Source organism: Rhinopithecus bieti, unplaced genomic scaffold (assembly GCF_001698545.2).
Source record: "Rhinopithecus bieti isolate Rb0 unplaced genomic scaffold, ASM169854v2 scaffold_76666, whole genome shotgun sequence".
NCBI lineage: Eukaryota > Metazoa > Chordata > Mammalia > Primates > Cercopithecidae > Rhinopithecus > Rhinopithecus bieti.
Window position 1 is genome coordinate 1,197,129 of NW_016829831.1, and position 24,582 is coordinate 1,221,710.

General features: G+C 39.4%; 1 protein-coding gene across 5 annotated transcripts in view; it reads right to left on the minus strand.

The window, feature by feature from the left end:
* Positions 1–389: 389 nt before the first annotated feature.
* Positions 390–24,582, minus strand: part of IL1RL1 (interleukin 1 receptor like 1) — an 88,265-nt gene continuing 64,072 nt past the window's right edge. For 3 of the 5 annotated variants that reach the window (XM_017864987.1, XM_017864988.1, XM_017864986.1), the window contains exons 2-11: positions 14,512–14,723; positions 13,789–13,999; positions 12,560–12,734; positions 12,004–12,166; positions 10,507–10,578; positions 9,638–9,779; positions 9,400–9,545; positions 4,714–4,860; positions 3,559–3,726; positions 390–1,281 (exon numbers count right to left, since the gene is read on the minus strand). In XM_017864987.1, coding sequence (XP_017720476.1) covers positions 896–1,281; positions 3,559–3,726; positions 4,714–4,860; positions 9,400–9,545; positions 9,638–9,779; positions 10,507–10,578; positions 12,004–12,166; positions 12,560–12,734; positions 13,789–13,999; positions 14,512–14,572 — 1,671 coding nt within the window. In that variant the 5' untranslated portion in view covers positions 14,573–14,723 and the 3' untranslated portion in view covers positions 390–895. Of the gene's footprint in view, positions 1,282–3,558; positions 3,727–4,713; positions 4,861–9,399; positions 9,546–9,637; positions 9,780–10,506; positions 10,579–12,003; positions 12,167–12,559; positions 12,735–13,788; positions 14,000–14,511; positions 14,724–15,492; positions 15,639–24,582 lie in introns of those variants that run through there. The other 2 variants (XM_017864989.1, XM_017864985.1) reach the window with 2 other exon arrangements.

Sequence of the window (24,582 nt, forward strand, 5' to 3'; positions counted from 1 at the left end):
ATTTGTGAGTGATTCTTATTATTTTCTTCTTTTATATTTTATTTTCTTCCATAATATCCTTCTATCACTTTTATAGGGAGAAAATATTTCTAAATAGAATAAACGTATATGAAAGGAATTTTAGAATTGAAAAAAAGCTTGATCATAATGGCAATGGGGATAAGGTATTCCAACAAAATTAACAATATTGAGATGATAAGACTGAGTATCCACTCAAATAAAATATAATAGGCAGGTGCGGTGGCTCATGCCTATAATCCCAGCACTTTGGGAGGCCGAGGCAGGTGGATCACTTGAGGTCAGGAGTTTCAGACCAGCCTGACCAACATTGTGAAGCTCCATCTCTACTAAAAATAAAGAAAATAATAAAAAAAAGAAATACCGCAAAAATTAGCTGGGAGTAAAAAAGGTAGCATGCACCTTTGAGAGATATATATATATAAATAAAATAAATTCTGGCATGTTGGGAACAAGATTTATGACTGACATTCTGCCTGAGGGAATCAGAATGTTCTTCAAGATGATGTGAAAATCTACTGTTGAATGATTAGTTTGCTCTCCAGATTATTAACAAAGAATCAGGAGCAACAAAGCAAGACAGAGAGAGAGGAAAAGAGAGTAGTGGAAACATCCCACACCACAATGAAGAGAGGCAAGCAAAAAGGAAAAGGAAAGGGAATGGTGGCTGGAGAATGGGGGAGGATTGAGGAGAAACAATTCTGGGCATTTTGCATCCACCCAGAATCAGGGAAATGGAAGCAAAGTTACCAGATGAAACCTGAGGCCGGATCCCTTTGACATGCCTACTCCTCACTCTTCAGTGCAGGGGCAGGAGCCAGCTAGGAGAAGTGAGGAGAGCTTCAAACTCAGATGCCTTTGCACACCACAGCAGGCACTATTGCTTCTGGGCTGCCAAGGAAGTCAAACTGGAGGCCTTTCTGGGAATTTTGCTTGGCACAGGCATTTGGTACCTCACGTGCTTCCAGAATTTGGAATTCAGGGACCGTTTATTGGCAATGTGGTCCTCCCTCCACTTGATGGTCCCCTGCACTTTCATGAGATGCCGGAGAGAGTCCTGAAACGCTTCAGCCTGCAGCTTGTCCAGCTCGCTCAGAGCCTCCATCTCAATAAGAATCACCTTGGAGTCGTTCAGGATGAGGGCAGTATGCAGGGCAACTTCCTGCTCGTAGGCAAACTCCTCGCTGTGCGTGATCTGAGGGGTCAGGATGAAAATGTGCCGCCTGCTCTTTTGTATGTTGGTTTCCACCGCAGTGACTACATCTAGTCATACAAGAAATAGATAAGATTTCCTATCAGTCTAATGCTTGAAACATAAACATCCTGAACATTTAAAAGTCTTATTGTTATAATCTGGTGTGAGATTCTCTGACATCAATCAAGTCACTTATTCAGAGAAGTGGAAATATACGTGGATAGAGAACCCGTTTTTTTCTTTGTGCTCCTTTCATTTGAGAGAATATCAGCCCCAATGTCCTCTTTTTTACTTCCCAGGTAGCTTAGTCTTAACTAAAACAGAATCCTTCTAGGTAAATGGGAATGTAAAGATACTTAGTCTACTGCTGCATTAGAGACTTAGAATTCTGGTTCATTAGATACATATTATCTTCTTAGAATATTTGCTTATATGTTTTAAAATGGCTTAAAAATTTAACTCACATATTTAAAAGCACAAACTCAGGAAGCTCTGCCCCTCAAAATTGACCCAAGTCTCTAGGAAAGTAAGTCCTGACTTCACTTCACCCCCCATTAATCTCTGTTGTAGAAATGGATTTGATCCAGACTAGAAAAATCTTAAGGGACAATAGATCCCCTTTCCCTTTAGGTGTTTATAGAGCATAGACTCCATGGTGATTCCAATTCACTCTGGGTGGACTTAGAAAGAACATGAAATACCCAGTCCTCACTGCAACAGAAGAAAGCACAACCATGAATAAAACAACTCAAGATACTCTGACAGACTGGTGTCTGAGGAATTCCAGATGCATGAGGCAGGCCAGCTGAGAAGAGGTGCTCCCAGAGGGAGGAGCACAGCTGCTCCGGAAGCCCCACCTGGACGGGCAGGTACATGACCACCCTCTGACCTCCTGCCAGTGCCTCCCAGTGGCTAAACCCAGCCTGGAGCAGAGGACAAGGATGCAATGGCTTCCATGATGATCAGTCACCCAGGGCCACTGGATGGAGTGGTGATGCAGAGAGGATTTTGGTGGGGCAAATGCAAGATAAGTCTCACGAGAATAAAGATAGCACCTTAGTCAGTCATGAACTTTCCTAAGCGAAGAGTGAAGTTTGGTGTCGTTTCGTTGGGTTTCATTTTATTCTGGTTGAGGAAAGGTCAGAGGACATGCACTGATGGAGGGAAGTAGAAAACCATTCCAGATTAGTATGTTGTCACACATTGAAGGCAGCACAAGCTTGACTGTGAGAGAGGTAGCATCTGGGTTTAGCGGGGGAGAAGGGTAACTAGAACTTAGGTGGATGGACTGACAAAGGAGAGGTGAAGAGCTTGTGGCTAGATGTGGCACACTGTTGAGCTCACAAACAACAGGAGTCCTTGCAGGTCCTTGAGTACATTTGTAATATGAAAAGAGTGTTTGAGAGCATTACTCATTACTTCTATCTGCCAGGGTGGCCAGTGGGAAAATGGGAGAAGAAGAGAGCCTCGAGAGAAGAAGTGCATTATATTCTCCTAAACTGTACCTTTCACAAGTCTCTTGAGCCATTATTGAGGCTATGAGCATTCCCAGATATTCCAGGGTAAACCAGATTCACCTGTTGTTCATACCTTTACATCTATAGGCATGTGAATTCCTCTTCTTAGTAAGATGAGTTTAAAATGTAAAACGGAACGTTTACTTTATTAGGCTTAGGCCCTTGACATCTGAGCCCCATTTATATTCCAAACCCTTCCTGATCTGTGAAAAATTAGAGTTCACAAGGAGGGTCCATAGGTACTGGACATAAATGTATGAAGGGAATACTGAAATCACAGGAGTTGTGATAAAACTGTCAAAAATATATAAAATTGGGTAGGAATATTAAGGAACAGAAGCTACAATTCTATTTGCTCTGGTGAGAATATAAATTTGCAAATGTTTCACCAACATAAAGAAAGTCATGAAGACCCTCTGAGTCCTTTTAAGGTATTTCAGCTAGTGCCTATGGCTACCAGAACAAAATTCTTCAATGTTTAAGTCCTCTTTCAAATCTTATGGACAGAATTAAGAAGTGGCAGAGTTATCCTGGTGGGGGACCAAGGAAATAAAGTAGGGATGATGGTTTACTAAGTCCTTGAAACACAGGACTTCTAACTCTGAATTCACACCACCGACATTACTGTGAAGATCTCATCACCGGGACAATGATGGGAGAGGGAAGAGTGAAGGATAAGTGTCTGCTCCTGGATAACTATTTAAAGTTTTGGTCTTAAGGTCTGAGGTAGTAAATGCAATTCCTTATCCAATGCAGGGATAAGGCCACCTAGTTCACAGCCTCTAATAAGCATGAATTTCCGTCCCTAATGTATGTTGATAGCTTTACCTTCTCCAGGTAGCATATCTCTCCCATAAATGCATAAGGTATAGCCACATTTATTTTCAAGAACATCAGGCAGAATCTGGTGGACAAAGTACTCTACACGACTGGCCCCATCTGTACTGGATGTGTAGTTCCGTGGGTAGATAACATAAGCATCATAGAGCTTTCCATCTGAAAATGAAAACAAGAAATACAACTTCTTACTTGATTCTAAAAATTCTCACTGGACTCTTCGAAGACATCGCGCTTCAAGTTTTATGGCTGTTGGTGAATGCATGTCACCCTCCGAAATGTTCTAGACTCAAAAGATGCTGACGACCAAACATGATCAGGAAATAACAGTCTTCATCCCAAAGTATTTCTCCTTTTTACTGTCACAGACTAAATAACAAAAAAGTGGACAAGAGCCTGTCCAGTGCAGTTAAAACCATTTCACCAATGTTGATTAATAATCTATGAACAAGGGGGCTTTCTGTGCTGGATAGACCTTGGTTTCATCTTTGGTTTCCCCATACTCCCCTGGGGAAGTGAAAAAATTTAAAGTTAATAGTAGCAAGGGCATAGAATTTTTTAAGGGGTCTGAATTTTCCACAAATCAAACCATTAGCTCCTACTTGAGTCAACTGTTTGAAAAATGCAACGTGTATCTGCCTCCAAATGAAAGCATGAGGTTTGCATCTAGCAGGCAGAACTGACTCCTTTCATGAGCATGTTTGTGTGCCTAGGTTAGACTTTACAGATCAGGGTTTCAGGTAGAACACACATGCATTCTGACGGACCCTTCTAACCTGCTCACATCTGGAAAACAGGAACAATTTTGCTACTGTGTTTAACTTCATAATATCTTACCAATGCTTTATGAAATTCACACCTTTCTGGGCTTGGGGCAGATTCTGTTATTGGTAACTGAGTAGGAATAGCAACCCTACCAGGGAAGAAATGTGAGCTGTTGAGATTAATCTCAGGACCATGAGGAGTTACAGAGCAGGATGGAAAATGGCCTCTAAGAAAATCCAAAAACACAACTCACTGATAACAGATTAGCAAGCAAAATGGAATCTGGGTTTAGCAGCCTAGCTATTGAAAAATTAATAGACAGGTAACCAACAGTTATTATGTGACTTTTCTTTGGGTGAAAACTTGGTATTTGCCACTTACCATTCCTAGTCTTGTAAGGTTTAGCTATGTCTCTCCAGAGCAGAGTAGCCTCGATCCAGAACGTTTTTAGGATGATAACCAGGACATTGATTAGCATTAACAATACACTACATACTGCAATTATGCAGTAGGTGCTTTGATGATCAACTATTCAAAAGAAAGAAAAATGATTATTATTACTACTGAAACAAGATATAATAAACAGATACATGGATGCTGGCTTCCCTTGGGAGTACAAGAATTTCATGTAAGATATACCCACTGAGAATTTTCATGGCTGCTTTAAGTACCAGGACATTCACATTTATTGAGCCTCTACAACATATCAGGCTAAGCATTACAGGGAATTCTCAAAGGCAAAAGAGGCACAGAGATACTCGTCAACTTAACTAAGATGGGAGGCAAAAGCATGATTTTTGCTGGCAGAGGATTTTAGAAGGAGAACTTGCTCCATGCAGGACTGGGAAAGGGAGGCTTCCTGGAGGAGGAGGCCTCTGGAAGATGAGTAGGATTCAGGGAGATGCAAAAAAGGAAATGCCCACCTGGGCATAGAGAATACCATAAGCCTAAGTGCAGAGAGGAAGTGTGTCTTCTGAGGAATTGGAATAACCTAGTTTGGGGAATTGGTGGAAGACATGATTAGAAAGTCTGGTCATGGCCAGGTTCTGTCCAGACTTGAAACCCCAGCTAAGGCAGACTGCCTTATTCTGAAGGTCACAGGAGCATTGGAGCCTTGAGGGGTTTTTCCATGAGCTTAATCTGATGGTAGGAGAAAGTTCGTTTCTGTGGAAAGAAACTATGGGCACTCAGAACAGAATGGAGTGCGGTACTCGGGATACAAGATGCAGAGGGTTGTAACTCATGCAATAATGAGAAAGAAACAGACAAGGTGCTGTCGGGGCATTAAGGAGAAGGCATCGACGGATCTGAGAGACTTGTTGCCTCTAAGGGCTTGGTGGTGTGGGAGATAGAAGAAGCAAGAGTCACCTAAGTGGCTAAAGCATCTTTGATAAAGAACTCAAAAGTCAAATTACTAAGTTCTAGGTCCTACTCATAGCCCATACTTCTCTATGGTGAACATTACTCAGCCAACACTGAACTTTATCCTAGTACTCCTTGCTTCACAAAATGCAGATGCAACATGCATATGCACTGATGAATATGAGAAGAATCTCAAATGAGATTTGCTGATATGGTTCATTTCCATCTTAAGTCTCCATGCATGGGCTCCCAGTTTTGAGGTAGAAAAAGCACTGGCCCATATTCACATATTCCTCCACAACCTCTAATAGTTTATCAGCTCTCTCGGCGACCAGCCGTATGAAATCAAGAATTATCAAGGTGATATGACTCAAAGTTGGGGGAAAAATGTGAAAATTGACAAAGAGCTTACTGTCATCAGGTTAAATAATGAAAACTCTGTAAGTAAATTGTTTCAACAGGATTCCTTTCCAGGTCACTCTGTCTAAAAACCCCAGCTGTATGCACAGAAGAATGTGTACTTCCTGTGAGGATTGCTGGGAAGTAACCATGCCAGTGGCTGGATGCTTCCAAGCAAAAGAAAGATGTTGATCCAAGACATCAAAGGGAGTCTTTGTAAGTGTGAATTATTTTATAAAAGTATAAGTAATTCAGGTATGTGATGACTAAACGTTACTTTCTGTCTACACATATAAATAGCAAAATGCTGGCTGTGTTTGAATCCTTGCTCCATAACTGTGGTATCTGGCAAGTTATTCAACTTTCTTTGTCTTTTACTTTGAAGTATTGAGAAAATAAATGACAAAGTTAAATGTAAAATAAGTAGATGAGTCCTGGTACATAGGAAATAATGAATAAATGTGCACTATTATTACTATGAGCATCAAATACGTATTTAGTAATAGTTAATAAAATGGGGACACAGGCCTTTTAAGTTTTTGCTCTCTTAAATTCACGAAATGCTATAATTTCAGAAATAAAAAAGAATTCATCATGACAACTCAACAGCAGTGGTAGTAATTTGTGTTTAATTTATACAGTTGCTGAAACAGAGCGTAACCATGTTGACTTAAAGAAAAACAGGTGAAATACAAATAAGCTAGAAGGAGCCAAATCACTGAACACCTGTAACACGAAAACAATTCCAACACATTGGTAAGCAGGGACATTGATCAATGATAATGTAGCAAAGCAGGAGGACACAAGGTGAGCGTGGGTGGGCAGGCTGGATGGGTGGCTGCAGGGTCCACTGGACCCACCACCACCCCAAGCATGGCCATCACATAGCACCTTGACGGGGTCCACAGCCTTCCTGAGGGTGCCACATTTATCACTGGCAGACACCAGAGACCCACAGAACACTATGGCACTTACAGCCATCTGCATGAGTTATGATTCTGTTTATTTTATGAAACACTTACAAATCGGGGGTTAAAGTCAAAATTAAAACAAGAAAAACCCCACATACCACTTCAGGCAGAGACCTGCCACGATTACACCATATTGGGGGCCTGTTGTCCCCACACCCCAATCCTTTCTCCTCCTGTTGTCCCTCTCTGTGTGTATCTGGATGAATCTGGACCATACTGCACATATGGGTGGGAACTCAGGATTTCACATTTTATTTGGCTATTTGACAAGTATGTTAAACAATTTCTACATGGTTGTACAGCCCTTGAGGAGTGATGAGTGTGAAAAAATATATTTTTCTCTCTCCTTCCTTTTATATGGGATACCATGCTTCATGTAGCAAACAGGATGTGTTTGCCTGGATATGCGAAGAACAAGTGAGGAAACTGACAAGGGCTCAGGAGTGAAATGCTTGGAAAGCTATTTTCCAAGACAACATTGCATCGTCTTGGACACAACGGAGACGCACCAAGCCAGTGGGGAGAAGGATCAGTCCACCTCTGTGGGAGAAGAACTTCATCTTTGATGTTTCGCATTATCTGGGCATGGTGATGATAAAAAGCACAATGACTTGTAGACAGCTTTATTACTGTTTTGAAAACTCTGTAGACAACATATCCCCTTCTTGTGTGCACCCAGGAGGGATCACTCTCTCCACCCTGCTTTGGCTATTTGTGAAGCCACCAATTATTTATATATAAAAAAGAATGTTACATTTTAGAAGATTATATAGCATCTGAAATTAACCCAATAAAGACTGATCAGTTTCATGTTGTCCTTTTATTGTGTCAAATTACAATGATATCATTAAAATCCTGCTAGATTCAGAAAAAACTATAGGGAAGCAATAAACAATTTCACTTTCCAATTGATGGAGAAAGTTATTGAATTTACCAAGCATAAATATAAAAAATAGTATTTTGTTGTATAATTAAGCCTTATAGCTAGAGAAGTAGAAACGTACACAAAAAACATTTGGCATCAATAACTTGGTTGTGCATTCATTTATTTGGTCAAAAAATATTTAACTGAGCACTGGCTAGCTGCCAGGTATTGCATTAAGGACCCAAAGATGGTTGAGATGATGTCCCTCCCCTCATGGAGCTTGCAGTCATGTTGAGCAGACTGTCAAACAGATTTTGGTAAGGCAATGTGACCAGTGCTACAGTACAAACAGGATGCTACAAGAGTACTTGGAAAGCATGTATACTGCAAACTGAGGGCCAAGAAAAATTCCCTGGAATAGGTAGTACCTGGAATAGGATGCAATAAAGAAATGGGCTGAGCTACCAGACTTCCCATGTGTTCCATGTACCTTAAATACTTTATAAAGTTTAACAATCATAATGTGTGTGATATGGTTTGGGTCTGTGTTCCTGCCCAAATCTCATGCTGAATGGTAATCCCCAGTATTCAAGGTGGAGCCTGATGGGAGGTGATTGGACCATGGGGGTAAGCTCATCATGAATGGTTTAGCACCATCCCCTTGATGCTGTCCTTGCAATAGTGAGTGACTTCTCATGAGATCTGGCTGTTTAAGTGCGTCACCTCTCTCTCTATCGCTCCTGCTTTCACCGTTTGAAGTGCCTGCCTTTGTTTTGCCTTCTGCCATGAGTAAAGCTCCTGGGTGTCCCCAGAAGCAGATGGCGCCATGCTTCCTGCACAGCCTGCAGAACCGTGAGCCAATTAAACCTCTTTTCATATAAATCACCCAGTCTCAGGCATTTCGTTATACCAGTGCAAGAATGGCCTAACAAGTGTCTTATTATAAATTAGCACCTAGGACTTTCTCACTGAAATGGCAGTAGTTAGATACTTCCCCTTTTTGTTCACTTTACCACCCTCACTAACAAAATGAGTGTTCATAGTGTTCATTACGACCAGAAAAAGGTATAGAAGGAACCATGTTTACAACAGGTAATACAAGTTATAAAAGAGCACAAAAGAACACGTTCAGATTACTGTTGTTGGTGCATTTTCTTTCACATACAGTGAGACAGGGGGAGTTCATGAAGTTAGAAAACAAGGATGACCAAAGAAGCAGCTGAATGTTCTAGAGAAACCAACCATAGAAGGCAGTGGGGGAGGAGGAGGAACTTAAGCAGCAGAGAAGCTCCCGGCAAACAGAAACAGTCTACAAAGACCAGATAGCAAACAGCATCCCAAAGAAGAGAAGTACATTTTATGGCACAGGCCATTCCCATTGTCTTGATGGATCTCTCGGAACCACACTCCATTCCGCTTACCCTTGCTACAGAAAGTTTAGGTGACCAAAGTCTCAGAAACACTCCTTACTTGGATTTTTCCTACTTAGTCTTACGGTGTGCCTTCTCAAGCCTTGCAAATTCAGGGCCAGACAGTCGTACCGCAGCAATAAATCCTCTTCCTTTACATCAGCTATTCTTAAAACCATGTTTACACAAGCCAGCCCATTGCTGAAACTAAGAAAGCAACCTGTTACTTGTAATGCCTACTTTGCACGTGCAAACGATGTGCAAGGGGAAGAGGATGGTTCTCTTCGATATAAAAATACCTTTGATTTTGCCCTTCCTCTTGTTGAATTCTTGGTTCACCGAAGTCTGTAATTTTTTTTCCATTAAGCTGCCACAGGACGGCAGCCAAGAACTGAGCGCCTTTTCCAAAACAAGCAGAGCAAGTTAGGTTTGTGCTTTCTCCTAGAGGGGAGTAAGGACATTCACCAATAAAATTGACTTCTGCGACTAGCATTTTATCCCATTTAATGTAAAAAAAAAAACTTACTGAACACTTAGTATGCACCCCGCCAGGACCTCCCTCCCTCATCTCTAGCACCTTCCTCTTTCTATGTTCTCTCTTACCTCCTCCCTGCTCCCATTACTTTCATTCACCCAGCTGGGTTTCCCATTCACCCACCTGCATGGGAAACTAACAAGGCCAATGATTCTGGATTCACCAACCCCACTTTATAAAGGATTTCTAGTAAAAGGATTGCCCTTTACTAGAAATTAGAGTTTCTTTCCAACTGCTCTCTTCCACATCTTTCTACAGAACACTCTTCATCTCTCCATAAGCTACCTTTGAATATAAATGTGTTTTACCAGACCTGGCTACCATTGCCCAGAACGGACACTCTGCATGTTTCCATCCCAAGCTCTGGGATAGAGATGAAGATGAAATTAGATGCATACATGAAAGCACCATGAATTACAACATGCAATAAACAAATGTAAACACTGCAATTACTGTGTCCTGGTTCCCAATATTAGCAAATGCTTGGGGCAGGTGCTTCCAGGGATGTCACCTCACTTACCCCTCAAGGTTCTCTATGCTAATTGCCTGACCCCTGCTAAGGGAATTCAGAACAGGGGTCATATGAAAGGATTTTCCAGGCAATATTTACAGCATTCTGATATATTTTCTTACCAATTTCCACTTCCTTTGTTTCATTGTGTGCAGGGGCTCTGATTATAGGAAACAGAGAGAAGCCTTGCTCATCTTAAAGACAAAAAGAAATATAAATATTAGGAGAGCATTGAATGCTACTCAATATAAGTTTGTATTTTCATGTTTCTATTCTATTTCACAGCAATGTTTTTCAAATTCTTCTGACAATAACCCATAATCACACACACACACACACACACACACACACACACACACACACAGACACACACACACACACGAAACAGAAAAGCATTTAAATAAAGCTTTCTTTTATTACCTATGATGCTTTGTAATATCTGTATTCTCTTTGACATCACTAAAACAAATGCAGGTCCAACCCATAAAACTAATTACATGACCTAGTAATTGTTAGAAAACTACACTTCTACAGAATAAGACTACAGGGAAGATTTCAAAAGATCTCTGAAAACAATAAATGGATGAGTCCACAGATTTGCTCGCAGTTCTCCACTAGGGTGGCCCACCCTCAGGGACATCTTCCCCGTATGGAATTCTGACTCCTGGGACCAGCAGAGCTGAAAGACTGGCAGTGCTTGTGGAGCGCTGCTGCAATCCTCCATCCCTTCATGCTCATTTATTTAAGGACAGTGTGATTAAGGACCACTGTAAGGGTTGATATTAAACAGAAAGGGACACTAATAGGAATGTGGTCTGGTGATGCTTATTTTGCAGCGGTGCGGTGAAGTATTGGAAAACTCCAAAAAATTGTCTCCAATATTGCTTTGCCCTAAAAAAAACTGTCATACGTTAAGGGGCTATTTCATCAACGTGTGTAGATCAACTTGTGCTAAGGAGATCCCAGTTATTTACAGATTGATAAGCTATGATCGTGAAGTCTTTCCCTTAAATAGGCTTTTATAAAATGTAAGACAACTTGGAAAACACATTTTTAGAATGAAGTGACCTACTTAAGGCCACTGATGATATTGAAAGTATTTTGCAAACATGGATTAAAATCCATGCAATAACATTTATGTACACCATAGTATCGCATCATAAAGCCTCTTGTTAAACTTTGAATCCAGTGAGTATTACTAAAGAGTAAATTCTTCTCTTTTTAATTTGCAGAAACTCTGAAACCAAACTAGAAAAAAAAAAAAAAGTTGGTTTTGCTCTCCAAAATTTGAATGGCAAATTTTGTATTGCCATTCAAAAAAAGTAAGTTAAGTTAGAATTCAGACTGCTTTATCTTTGAAAAATTAAGTCACAAAAAAAGAATAAAGAATAGATGTGGCTTTGAATTAGTAATGTAATTTCCCCCTGAAATTTCTTAAATCTTGATAGTGCGTTCAGAAAATCTCTTTGCGTCATAGTTCAGAATGTATAAGATAAGATGGAGCAGGAGGAAGTAGAGGGAGGAGGGTGAAGTGCAAGAAACCCAACCAGAAGGGCACAACTGTTCCCACTTTGACTTCTTTCCAGTAGTATTCTACCTCATTAATGTTGGTAGCTCACCCTTGACCGTGAAGGACCTGGTCGCCGTCACACTATAATTGGCTCCATTTTCATTGTGTATAAATTTACAGGTGTAATCACCTGCATCATCAGTCATCACATTATCAATGACCAAAAATGACTTGTGCACCTTGTACCTTGATCCTTGAAGAGCCTGACAATTCTGAAATAAGAAATTTCATTTCCTTTTCAGTAATTCTTCACTTTTGTTTATTTATTTATTGACAGAATCTTTGTTGCCCAGGCTGGAGTGAGTGGTGCAATCTGGGCTCACTGTAACCTGTGCCCTCTGGGTTCAAGTGATTTTCGTACCTCAGCCTCCCAAGCAGCTGGGATTACAGGTGTGTGCCACCATGCCCAGCTAATTTTTATATTTTTAGTAGAGATGGGGTTTCTTCATGTTGGCCAGGCTGGTCTCGAACTCCTGGCCTCAAGTGATCTGCCTGCCTTGGCCTCCCAAAGTGCTGGGATTGCAGGCATGAGCCACTGTGCCTGGCCACTTGTGTCTATTTTAATTGTGTAATTTTCATCTATTTCCTTCCAAATTTCCTCTTACCTTAAACCACTCAAGAGGTGCTGTCCAATTGTAGAGGTCAATTGTAGGACAGTAAATTTTGGAATTTTTTTCTGATCCAGATACAGTTGAATACATCAAATAATCTGGAACTTTGCAATCTGGTTGTTTTTTATATATGGTGACATTCGCATATCCAGTCCTATTGAATGTGGGACTATTAAAATAAATCCGAAAATTAAGAGTCACTTAGCATTGTGAAATAACTTAACCTAAATTTAGCCTTTACTTAATATTGCTTTTCTTCTTAAAAACCATCAATATACATAATGGTTATTTTCTTATTTAAAAATAAACATGAAAATCTAGAGTTTAAATACCTTTTGTTACACTTGAGCTAAAAACATAGCCCCCATAGTAGCCCTAACAATGACTTCTTTGCCATTTATTCATATACTACATCTGCTGTAACACTGTAATCCCAGTGTAATAAAGATAACCACTATTTATTGAGAGTTTACTATGTACCAGTAACAATGTTGAGCACTTTCCCCCATTACCTTAGTTTATTTTCACAGTAATGCTTTGAGATGAATTCTATTATTACATTATATGCATCTTACAGAGAAGGAAACTAAAGGGCAGGGAAGTAACTTGCTGACATCGCACAGTTAACTAATGGCAGAGCATGAATTTGACAGTTGTCTGGCCTCAGACCTAGGCCCTTAACTAACCTATCCTGCCTTTTGATGTCGTTCATTTGACATTTTGTGTGTGCCAAATACAGTCACAAAATCAAAACATTCAACAATTTGTGAACAAGAGTAATTTTTAGGCACACAATCTCATCAGCCTTCTGTGGCTTAACTTGGAGGTTAAAAGCATTGGTCATTGCCCCTTTTCACCTACTAGAGGCCCCCTGAGACGGAAAACATCCAGATTACTATTTTCTGCTCTAGTTTGTTCTTAATTCCAGCCAAATGTAAGCAATTGCTCTCAGTTATCTTGGTCACTAGGAAAGCTAGGTTCTTCTCTAAGTCCACTACAAATTAATCCCTGCAACTGTAAATCCAAATAGCTCAAAATGAGCTAGACCTCAACCTGATAGTATTCCTAGAAGTTTATCCAACTCACTTTTATTCAAATCACTTTATAAATTTAACTGTTCCAGAAAAGACTAGGGAAGGAATGAAAGCAAGGGCAGCTCAGGCAATCAACCATTCAAGAAAGGGGAGCAGGGTGAAAGAAGTTGGGAGCTCTCTGCATAATACCTTCTGACAATGCAGGTATAAATACCAGAATCAGCAACTTCAGCTGGTAGAAACTTAAGAAGTTGGCCTGAGGCAAACACACGATTTCTTTCCTGGGTAGGAATACTTTTGTTTGTTTGTGAGTCATACCAATCCACGATGTAACTAGGTTTTCCTTGTCTAGGACATCTCACAATTAAAGCCTCATTTTCCAGGCCCCACGAATGTTTGCCTGCAAATGAAAGATATAAAGACGATCCTGAAATGATCAAATGAGAAGATCGTAATTCCTATCCTCTCAATATTTTCTTCCAGGATTAAATTTAGAAGCCAGTCATACACTGTGATACTTTGAGAAAGAATAAGTAACTGATTAAGATCTCTTATGAAATGCTAATGAATTAATTTGGAGCTAAACCCCTCACAGTTCTCCGGTGGAAAAGCAGCCATATCTATCTAAACAAACTTTGTGTCAGTCAATAAACATCTACAACACTTCCCATGTGCAGGCACCATGTTAAATTCTGCTGCATTTGAATATGTAAAGCCAAACTCATGATATATTCATTACAAAGAATTTCTTCTGATAGATTTGTAATGAATGATGATCGTACAAAAACAATATATTTTTCAGTTTACAATTCAACTGGATCAACTGGAAGCAAGCTGCTTAAAACAAGGTGAATGTTCTTGAAATTATTTAATTTATAAAAATTTAAATTATAGTTAAAAGGCAATACTTACTAAACTTTGCTGCTGTGGAATACACGAGAATTGTGAGAATTGCTAAGATCCAAAGCCCCATTCTCTGTTTATCAATCAAGAGCAAGTGTTGGTAACTGGCTGTTGAGATTACTCCAGATAAGTCACCGGCATATGACAGTGAAGGTCACCACACATGAGGCAGTTGGTGACGCTCTCCAAGGCTGAGTTGGGAAGAGTAGCCTATATCTTAACTGAAAAATAAATTAGACAAAACCATAAACAGAATTTTATCAGCCATGATTTTACTTTCTCAGCACCACCCAGGAGAATGAATTGATCAACACATATTTCACGAAGTGCAAAGAGATATAACAGCAGGTTTCAGATATGCAGTATTGTACTTATTCCTATAGAAGTTTCAGGTCATACAGCTCTCACAATAATCATGCTATTTCACAATTATCATGCTACTTCACAGTTATATTTTACCAGTCTCATGAGAATGTCCTGAAAGAAACTTAATTAAGAAGGAAAGAATATGAGTTTCTATTTTTGAAAAAAAAACATAAAATTTAGTAGATTTAGAAAATACATTGTATCTTGTGAAACCACAGACATCCACACAGGCTGGTGGCAGCATGCTCACAAAAATAACTCACAAACAGACACATGTGCAAGTAGTCATCACAAAGCAACTTAGGAGTAGCAAAGTCAGAACTAGACTAAAGCATTAGCCAAGCATTTGTCCTATTCTCAACCCCAAACCCTCAAACTTTTGTTCCTGACTCAGCTTGTTCCCAGGAGTCACCAAAGGCTTTCTAAGAATAGTTGAAGGTCTGTGAATAATAATAAATACATTTTTTTTTTCAGAAAAATAATCATTTACTTTCTTACTTCTTTTCTTAAAATATAAGGGGAGGAATAGAACCAACATAGAAATTTACAAACATAAAGATAAACACAATCATGAATGATGAAGACTTTTTTATTACAAATTTTAGATAACTAATTGATGCTTACCCAAACTGAAAGACAGAGGGGATGAACTTGGAGTCAGTGACGGAGCTAAGAATAGGTTCCAGTCTATGTAGCTCCCTCCTCCTAGACTACTCACTCTCTTCTATTTTAAAGCAGAGACACTCCACCCATCCTGAAATTTGATTTGTGATCAAATCTATGACTTGTTCAAAACTGCTGGTGCATCATGTCCTAAGAATTCTTGATGTTGACAAATAAATATTTAAACATAAAAACAACATTGAGTAATCCCTTGATAGGAAATAATTGAATGATTTCCTCCTATTTTAGCATCAGTTTCTCAGGCTGAATAATAAATAATGCTTATTGCCTGTGTCCCGATATTAGGACACTTTCAGTTCTAAACGGTCTTGACACTGGGGGCCTGGAGGCTGCCTTTCCAGATATTCTTTGACACCTCCTTTAGCAGACACCACTCAGGAAAGCTCCGTCAGCCTTGGCAGCGTTGGTGCCAGGAGTTTCGAAAGCAAAGGTTGGGGAGAGGCAATGCAAAGTAAGCAGCACTTTCTGGAACTTAGAAATTCTCTGTCTAGGGTCCAGAATGTGACTCCACTCCATCCCAAAACAGATTTCAGCTCCTTGGATTTAAGTCCCAGTAGGGCTCTCTGCCTGGATGAAAAAAAACAAAAAAAAGGAAGTTTTTCTACAGTGCAGAGAAAGAGAAGGAAGCTGTGACTAAGAAGCTTCCCTCAAGTGGAATGCCAAAGGAAACCATAACCCTCAACTCTTGGGCTCCAGGTAAAACAAACTTCAAAAGCAAAATTTGATTTTAGGTATGCATAGTTGCGATGACCCTAACACGAGTAAACTCAACCTACGTTTATGAGTCATCACATCTCAGAAGGATTCAGGAACTAATTCCAGACCAATATAATAATATAATGATAATAGCTAACCTTTCTTTAGAATGTCCTCTATGCCAGACACAGTCTAAGTGATTTACATGTATTAATTCCTTCATTCTCACACTCACCCAATGAGGCAGGCGCTATTATTATGATGCCCATTTTACAGACAAGGACACTCAGGCACAGAAAGATTAAGCAACTTGCCCACGTCGCTTTACATTAAGAGTTGAAGTCAGAATTTGAACCCAAGAAGGCTGGCTCTGAAGACTAGACTAATCACAGAATCCAACTGCCGCTGCTTGTGGAACGTTAAGAAAGGAGGAGCTGCAAAAGGGAGAGTTCTCAGCACATTTTTTGAGCCAGTGTCTTTGCTCCCCATGGGGGCTGGGACCACTCTTGAATCTCTTATCTGTCAGGGGTTTAGTCAGCCTCTTGGCATGTGGAGTGGCTCTGAGAGGAAGAGATACAGAGTCCTTTGACCGCTGGGAGATTGACCATGAGATGTTCACTATAAATTAGAGGAATTAGGTCTGCACATTGTTATTCTTGACCTACTTGTGGAAGTCCATTTTATCAGGATCTTATTGCAATTGGGGCATGAGATCACAGTCAGGAGCCAGCGAGTCTGCAACGGTGCCTGCGATTGCCCAAGTGCTGCGTAGGGTTTGTTCAATAAAATAACACAAACTAGGAATTGTTTTACATTTGATATCCCAAAACGTCTTTTTAAAACATGTATTAAGTTTGAGCATTCATTCTTAAACCAGGCCACGTGAGCACTGGTTTCTCAGTTTAGAAAATAAAGCTTCCATCAATTTTAACATCATGATGAAATTCTGCAGGAATATTTATTAAAGTTGAACTACTCCTGTAAAACAATTCAGTTGTTCATTTGACAATTATGACTTTTCGTTCAAAGTGCAACACTGTGTGGTACTTATCATCAACATCACTCAAATTTTATAGATAAAAATAAAAACCGAAGGATAAGACTGGTTATGTAATTTGACTAAGTTCACCCAGTTGCGGCTGGGGTTGAAACAAGACTTGCTGAACTTCAAAGCCAAGGTTTTTTTTTTTTTACCCCTAATGTCAACTAAAAAAGAGAACATTCTCTATGCCAGAGATTAGAGTGGTAAAGCTTTTCTTTTTATAATTGGGACTGGGTTATTAAAATAAGCTAGTCTATACTTTCTTCTTTGAAAAGAACTAAATCATTTTGGCTTCTCACTATTCAGGCACCACCCAACATAACAGAGAGTAGTTTATAGCAACTTGAGACAAACTGCAAAAAGGCAAGCTCTTCTAATAAATGAATAAAGCAAGGCATTTTAAGCACTCACACATTTCTGCCAACTTAATCAGAAAACTTCCAGTATCTGCTTGTTTCTCTGGCAAATATCCACTTTTTAAAGATTTCTCATAACTACTATCCCTTTTCAGATTAATTTCATAGAATCTAACCTCATTGAACTAGATTTTTCTTAATTTTGTTACAGTTTTGAAATCTTATATATGTCTGTTTATAATCTACTTCACTGACATATCCACTAAAAAAAAAAACAAAGAACAAAAGAACAAACAAAACTTTATGTTTTGAGGGCAACAACTAGTTGCTGGCATATGGAATGTGACACTCAAATACTTCCAAACTTAGAAGGCATCTTTCAAGACTTCTTCATTTGACTTAGCAGATATCACACTGAAATGTAACATGCAAATGTCCTAACACATTCCAGAGCTGGCCACGTGTGGCCTGCTCTTACTGTAAACCAGTGTCAAAAGACAGGGAACTTGGTTACATTAATCTTGTATGAATTTCCATGAGTCAGGCTCTCATTGAGTGACTCTCACTATAAGCCGGGGATGGATTTTTCCCCTTCATTTCATTAGAGGACATCTGGGTACCATTTTTATTCTGTTTTTCTTTTAATTATTTTTTTCTTGATGAAAATGTTTGCAGGATCTGCAGCGGATGGGGCACAACCAGCATGGCCCTAAACGGCTTGGCCTGGGCCTCTGGAGAATGTGCTGGACCCCCGAGCTTTATTAGCTGTGTCGCCCTGAGCAAAGTGCTTGCCTCTGGGATCCTTCTTGCCCACACTCTAAACTCTAGGCCCACTCAAGCCTCCACTCCTTCCCTCCAAACTCCTTCCTGCTTCACCCAATCCTCCCCTCCAAAAACCAGAAGACCCATCTGAATGGCTATTATTAAAAACTCAAAAAACAGCAGATGTTGGGATGGATGTGGAGAAAAGGGAATGCTTATACATTGTTGCTGAGAATGTCAATTAGTTCAATCTCTATGGAAAACAGTACGAAGGTTTCTCAATGAACCAAAAATAAAGCTACCATTCACCCCAGAAATCTCACTACTTTTCTAAGGAAAAGAAATCATTATATAAAAAAGACACCTCTCCACCACTACTAGTGTGTTCACTGCAGCACTGTTCACAATAGGAAAGTCATTGAACCAACTTAAGTGTCCATCAATGGTTGACTAAAGAAAACGCGGTACCTATGCACTAAGGATTACTATGCAGCCATAAAAAGAATGAGATTATGTCCTTTGCCACATGGATGGAGCTGGAGACAATTATCTTAAGTGAACCAGTTAAGAAACAGAAAACCAAACACCACATGTTCTTACTCATATATGGGAGCTAAACCATCGGTACACATGGACGTAAGATGGAAATAAGAGACGCTGAGGACTCCAAATGTAGGGAGGGTAGGGGGTGATGAACGAAAAATTACCTCCTGGGTACAATATTCACTAATTGGGTAAGACCAATCCCCAACAGTATGCAATATACCTTTGTAACAAACAAGTACATATATCCTAGAATCTAAAATTTTAAAAAACAAACAACAACAAAAAGAAAAAACCAGAAGAAACCAGCATATATTCAAGGAACAAGTGGAATTCACAAAAGCTTCATGTCTCCAGAACAGAACTTCTGATCTCCTCCAGCCTCCTTGCCTCCCTTGCCCCAAAGAAAAGTCAGTGTCTCCCCTTGCCTTCTAATCACAATGATGAAAACTCCATGCTGAATGTTGGCTCAGACCAAGACTCCATTTATTATTGACTCTTCTCTTCCTCACATATTGGAAATGCAATCCATCAGGACAGCTTATGGTTTCATCTTCAAAGCACATCCTACCTGCAATTACACCAATTACATCTCTCCATTCTCATGGCCACCATCCTTGTCCAATCCACCATGGTCTCTCACTTGGATTTTAATAACTGCTTCTAAATTGCTGTCCCTGCTTCCTTGTACCCTCTTAAGTCTATTCCTAAAACAGATACTCTGGAGATTCTGTTAGAACCTAGGTCAAATCAAGGAGACCTCCAAATTCTTCCACCTCACCCAGAGGAAAAGCCAACATCTTTACAGAAGTAGTGAGGTCCCACACGATGGAATACCACCAATCACCTCTCTGACCCCTCCCCTCCAAACCCATATCCTCGTTGCTGTTCCTTGAAGGCACTAGGCACACGTTGTTCCTTCCGCCTGGACAGCTTCTTCCCATTACCCACCTCCTTCAAGAGCTAACTTACCTCCTCCAAGTGGGCACTCAGACTGTACATTCTCAATGAGACTTAGCCTGACTACTCAATTTTCTATTCTTTTTTTGCTTCTGATTTTTAAAAATTGTGCTGAAATTAACATAACATAAAATTAACTATTTTAAAGTGCACAGTTTAGTGGCATTTGGTACATTCCCAATGTGGTACAACCACTAACTTTATCTAGTTTCAAAACATTTTCACCATCCCCAAGTATAACCCCACACTCATTAACATGAAGTCCCCATTCTTCCTCTTCTACCATAAACCCATAGCCACCACCAATCTACTTTCTGACTCTATGGATTTATCTATTCTGAATATTTCCTATAAATGGAATCACGCAATAAGTGCCCTTTGTGACTGCCTTATTTCACTAAGCATAATCTTTCCAAGTTTTGTTCATATTGTAGCATGGGTCTGTACTTTATTGCTTCTAATGATTGAATTATATTCCACTGCATGTACCTACCACACTTTGTTTACCCATTCATCCGTTGATGGGCATCTGGGTTGCTTCTAGCTATTGACTATTGTGAATAATGCTGCTATTAGTGTCCAGGTATTTCTTTGAGTTCCTGACCAATCAATTTTGAATTACAGTGTCTCCTCTCCCATTCCCTATCTCCTTAACCTGCTCCAATTTTTTTCTAAGGCATTCATCACTGTCTAACATTCTAATTATGCATCATGTTTATTATTTTCTGTTTTATCCATTGGAATATGACCTCCAGAAGGCAAGATTATTTTTGTGAGTTTTGTCTTTTGATACAGCTCACGTGCCTGGAAGAGCACAAAGTAGGTGCTCAGAAATGTTTATTTATTATTATTATTTCTGAGGCAAGGTCTCACTCTGTCACCCAGGCTGGAAAGCAGTGGTGCAATCATGGCTTACTGCAGCCTCCATCTCCCAGGCTCAGGTGATCCTCCCACCTCAGCCTCCAGAGTAGCTGGGACTACATGCACGCATCACCATGCCCAGCTAATTTTTGTATTTTTCATAGAGACAGGGTTTCACCATATTGCACAGGTTTGTCTCAAACATCTGGGCTCAAGAGATCCACCCACTTTGATCTCCCAAAGTGTTGGGATTACAGGCCTGAGTCACTATGCCCAATCTCAGAAATATTTATTGAATGAACCAGTGCAGATGACCAGGGGATGTAATTTGGGATCCAAAAAATAAAGCTTTTATATATGGATCTGAACAAGAGCAGTTTAAATTTTACCATGCTCTTACATCTCTACCCTGAATATCTGTCTTATTCCTTTTATCTCATCAGAAGATAAGACCTGAGTCACCCTTGGGAGGTCCCATGGGAACTCCTGGGCCACGAAGAGATGGAGCATAGAGAGCCAGAAGAAGCTCTGTGGACTGCAGACACATAGGAAAAAGAAATGGGCTGTGGCCATGTGAAAAACAGCCAACAGTCTTAACAGTTTGCACATGTGAAATGACTAAATCATCATTAAGATCCCTTCAAGACTAATATTTTAGACTATTGTGTAATTTCAAACTAATTCCACAGACTTTATTGCTGTGGTCTGCATTTGTCACCTTTTATTTAGTTCATGTGCATCTTCTTTTGTCCTGAGGTCAGGGTAACCTTATTCTCCCAGCAGCAGAATCAGCTTCTAAAGCTTCTATGGAAATCTAAAATCTGCATGGAAAATTAAAGTACTGGAAATACCCAAGACATGGTTAAAGAATAAGAACAAAGTCAGAGAACTTACACAACCTGACCTTAAGACTTAATGTAAAAGCTACCATAGTGAAAACAGTGTGGTATGGGCATAAGGGCAGACATATTGATCAAAGAAGAGAGAGTCCAGAAGTAGACTAAAAAATATACAGTAAATTAATGTTTGATTAAAATGCCAACATAAGTTTATGGTGAAAAACACTGCCTTCAACACATAATGATGGAAAAATTGACTGTCTTATGAAAAGCTCTACCTTACATTATACACAAAATTAAAATAAAATGGATTGTATTACATAATAGAAAATCTTACACCTGAAGTAGGAACATATTTTTTAAATGGATACAAAATCACTAATCATGAAAGAAAATAAATCATAGCTTGGACTTTATTAAAATTAGAAACTTTTCTTTTTCAAAGACATCATTAGAACTTGAATAGACTAAGCCACAGACTCAGACAAAATACTCATAATGTGCACATCAGATAAAAGACTTGTACCTATACTTCATAAATAACTCTTACAAATTCATATGAAAAAGATAAAATAGCCCAGTTTTTAAAATAAGGAAAAGACTTGAACTGATATTTCACAAAAGAAAATATATCAATGTTCAATAAGCACAGGACCAAGTGCTCAAAGTTACTAGTTATTAGATAAATGTAAACATTTAAAATCACAATGAGATTCTATTTCATAGCTAATAAAAATGTCTGATAATATCAAATTTTGGCAAGGATGTGGCGCACCTGGAACTCTCATGCATCACTGATAGGAGTGTAAAATGACACAATGAACATAGTTTGGCAGTTTCTGATTATATGCTTGCATTACGCTCCAGAAATTCTCCTCCTGGGGATTTACCTAAGAGAAGTAAAAACTTATGCACACAAAAAGACTTGTACACAAATGTTCATACCAGTTCGATTCATATAGCCAAATACTGGAAACAATACCAATGACCATCAGCACATATATGGCTAAACTATTCTATATTCATACAATGGAACACTACTCAGCAAAAGAAAAAAAAAACACTGATTCACAAAATATAAATGAATCTTAGAAACATACTGAATGAAAGAAACTAGTTTTAAAAGAATGCATGCTATATGGTCCCATTTATATAATGTTCCCAAACTGCAAGGCCAGTGAGTGGGTACTTAGAATGGAAGATGAAGGGTGGCAATTACTTATAAAAGAGTATGAGAGAGATGTGTGGAATGTGTCAATTGAGATGATGGTTTCAGAGGTGCCATGTGTGGATATTTGTACCCTCCTCACCTCATGTTGAAACAGATCCCCAATATTGAAAGTGGGGCTTAAGGGGGAGTGTTTGGGTCTTGGGGGTGGATCCCTCATGAATAGATTAATTCCCTTCCTCAATCCCCTCCCTTGGTGGTGAGTACTCGCTCTATTAATTCCCATGGGAGCTGGCTGTTAAAAAGACTTGGCACTCCCCCATCCCTTGCTTCTTCTCTCCCAAGTGATCTCTGCACACGCCAGCTCCCCTTAACCTTCCACCAGGATTGGAAGCAACCTGAGGTCCTCACCAGATGCAGATGCCCAGTCTTGAACTTTTCAGCCATTAAAATCATGAGCCAAATAAACTTTTTCTTAATAAATTACCCAGCCTCGGGTATTATTTTATAGCAATACAAAACAAAGACAATAGAGTCTACATGTATCAAAACAAAAAAAAAGTGTGTATTTTAGTGTATATAAATTATATACACTATATATATATATAAAACCTAACAGAAAGTTAAAGAACATCTACTGTATGGCTCCATAGCTTCCCCCCTTACCCAAGAGAATTAACAAACATATCCACAAAACACTTATAAAAGAATATTCGTAAATGCCATATTCATAATACCAAAAATTAAAAATAATCTAAATGTCTAACAACAGGAGAATAGATCCTTATTTTTTTAATGTAAACTACTCAGCAATGAAAAGGAAGGAAATACTGATATAACCACAGGATGACTCTCAAAAACAGCATGTTCTGTAACTCCGAGTTTGTTTCAAAACAAACAATAATAAAGTCTTGCTCCCGAAAAATTATGTTAAGCAAAAGAAACTAAACACAGAAGACTACATATTGTATATCATACCTGTAGGAAGCCCAACAATCGGGAAATTATAATCTATCATGCTGGAAACCAGAGAGTATGTGGAAATTTGATTGGAAAGGGGTGAGGGCAACTCTCTGGGAAGAAGAAATGCTGTTCTGTGCTGTTGGGATAATGATATGGATGACGATACATGGTGGATATGATTGCCGAATCTCATTCAACTGAATATGTAAGATTGATGCTTTTAATTGAATATTAGTTGTTTCTCAACAAGTAAAGTAAAAGAGTAGAAAATCATATTCTCCCATTATGTAATAGGAAGAGCACTGTATTGAAGTCGGGAGACCCAGATTCATTTCTGGGGTCTGTCACAACATGATAAATCTCCACTGGAGGCCTTGCCAATATTTTATCATCAAGCTCCTCATAATAAGCCAGCTGTAGAGGAAATGGTTCCTTTTCAAAAATTATTCATAGAACAAGTTGTCTGTGAATAATTCTGGTTTTGATCATTTTTCCCCCAAAACTTTTAGCTAAGTTTCCCCTCTGAATTTATTTCCATTTTTTCCATGTAAGATTAAGGGCAATGGGACAGGCAACACAAAAGCATGAAGGACAGCCAGAAGGACAGCACTGTGGAATGTGAGCAGCCGAAGGCCTGAAGAGCAAAGACTGAGGTTTCCCAAAGAAGAAAGAATTCTGCCTCAAGACTGCAACACAGAAATCCCGCCTGAAATTCCGACTGGCTGCCCTATGGAATTCAGAGTCAAGACTACAACACCAACTCTTATCTGAATTTCCGGTCTGCCAGCCTGCCTTGTATCTTTTAGATTGCCAAGCCCCACAATCTCATGAGTCAATTCC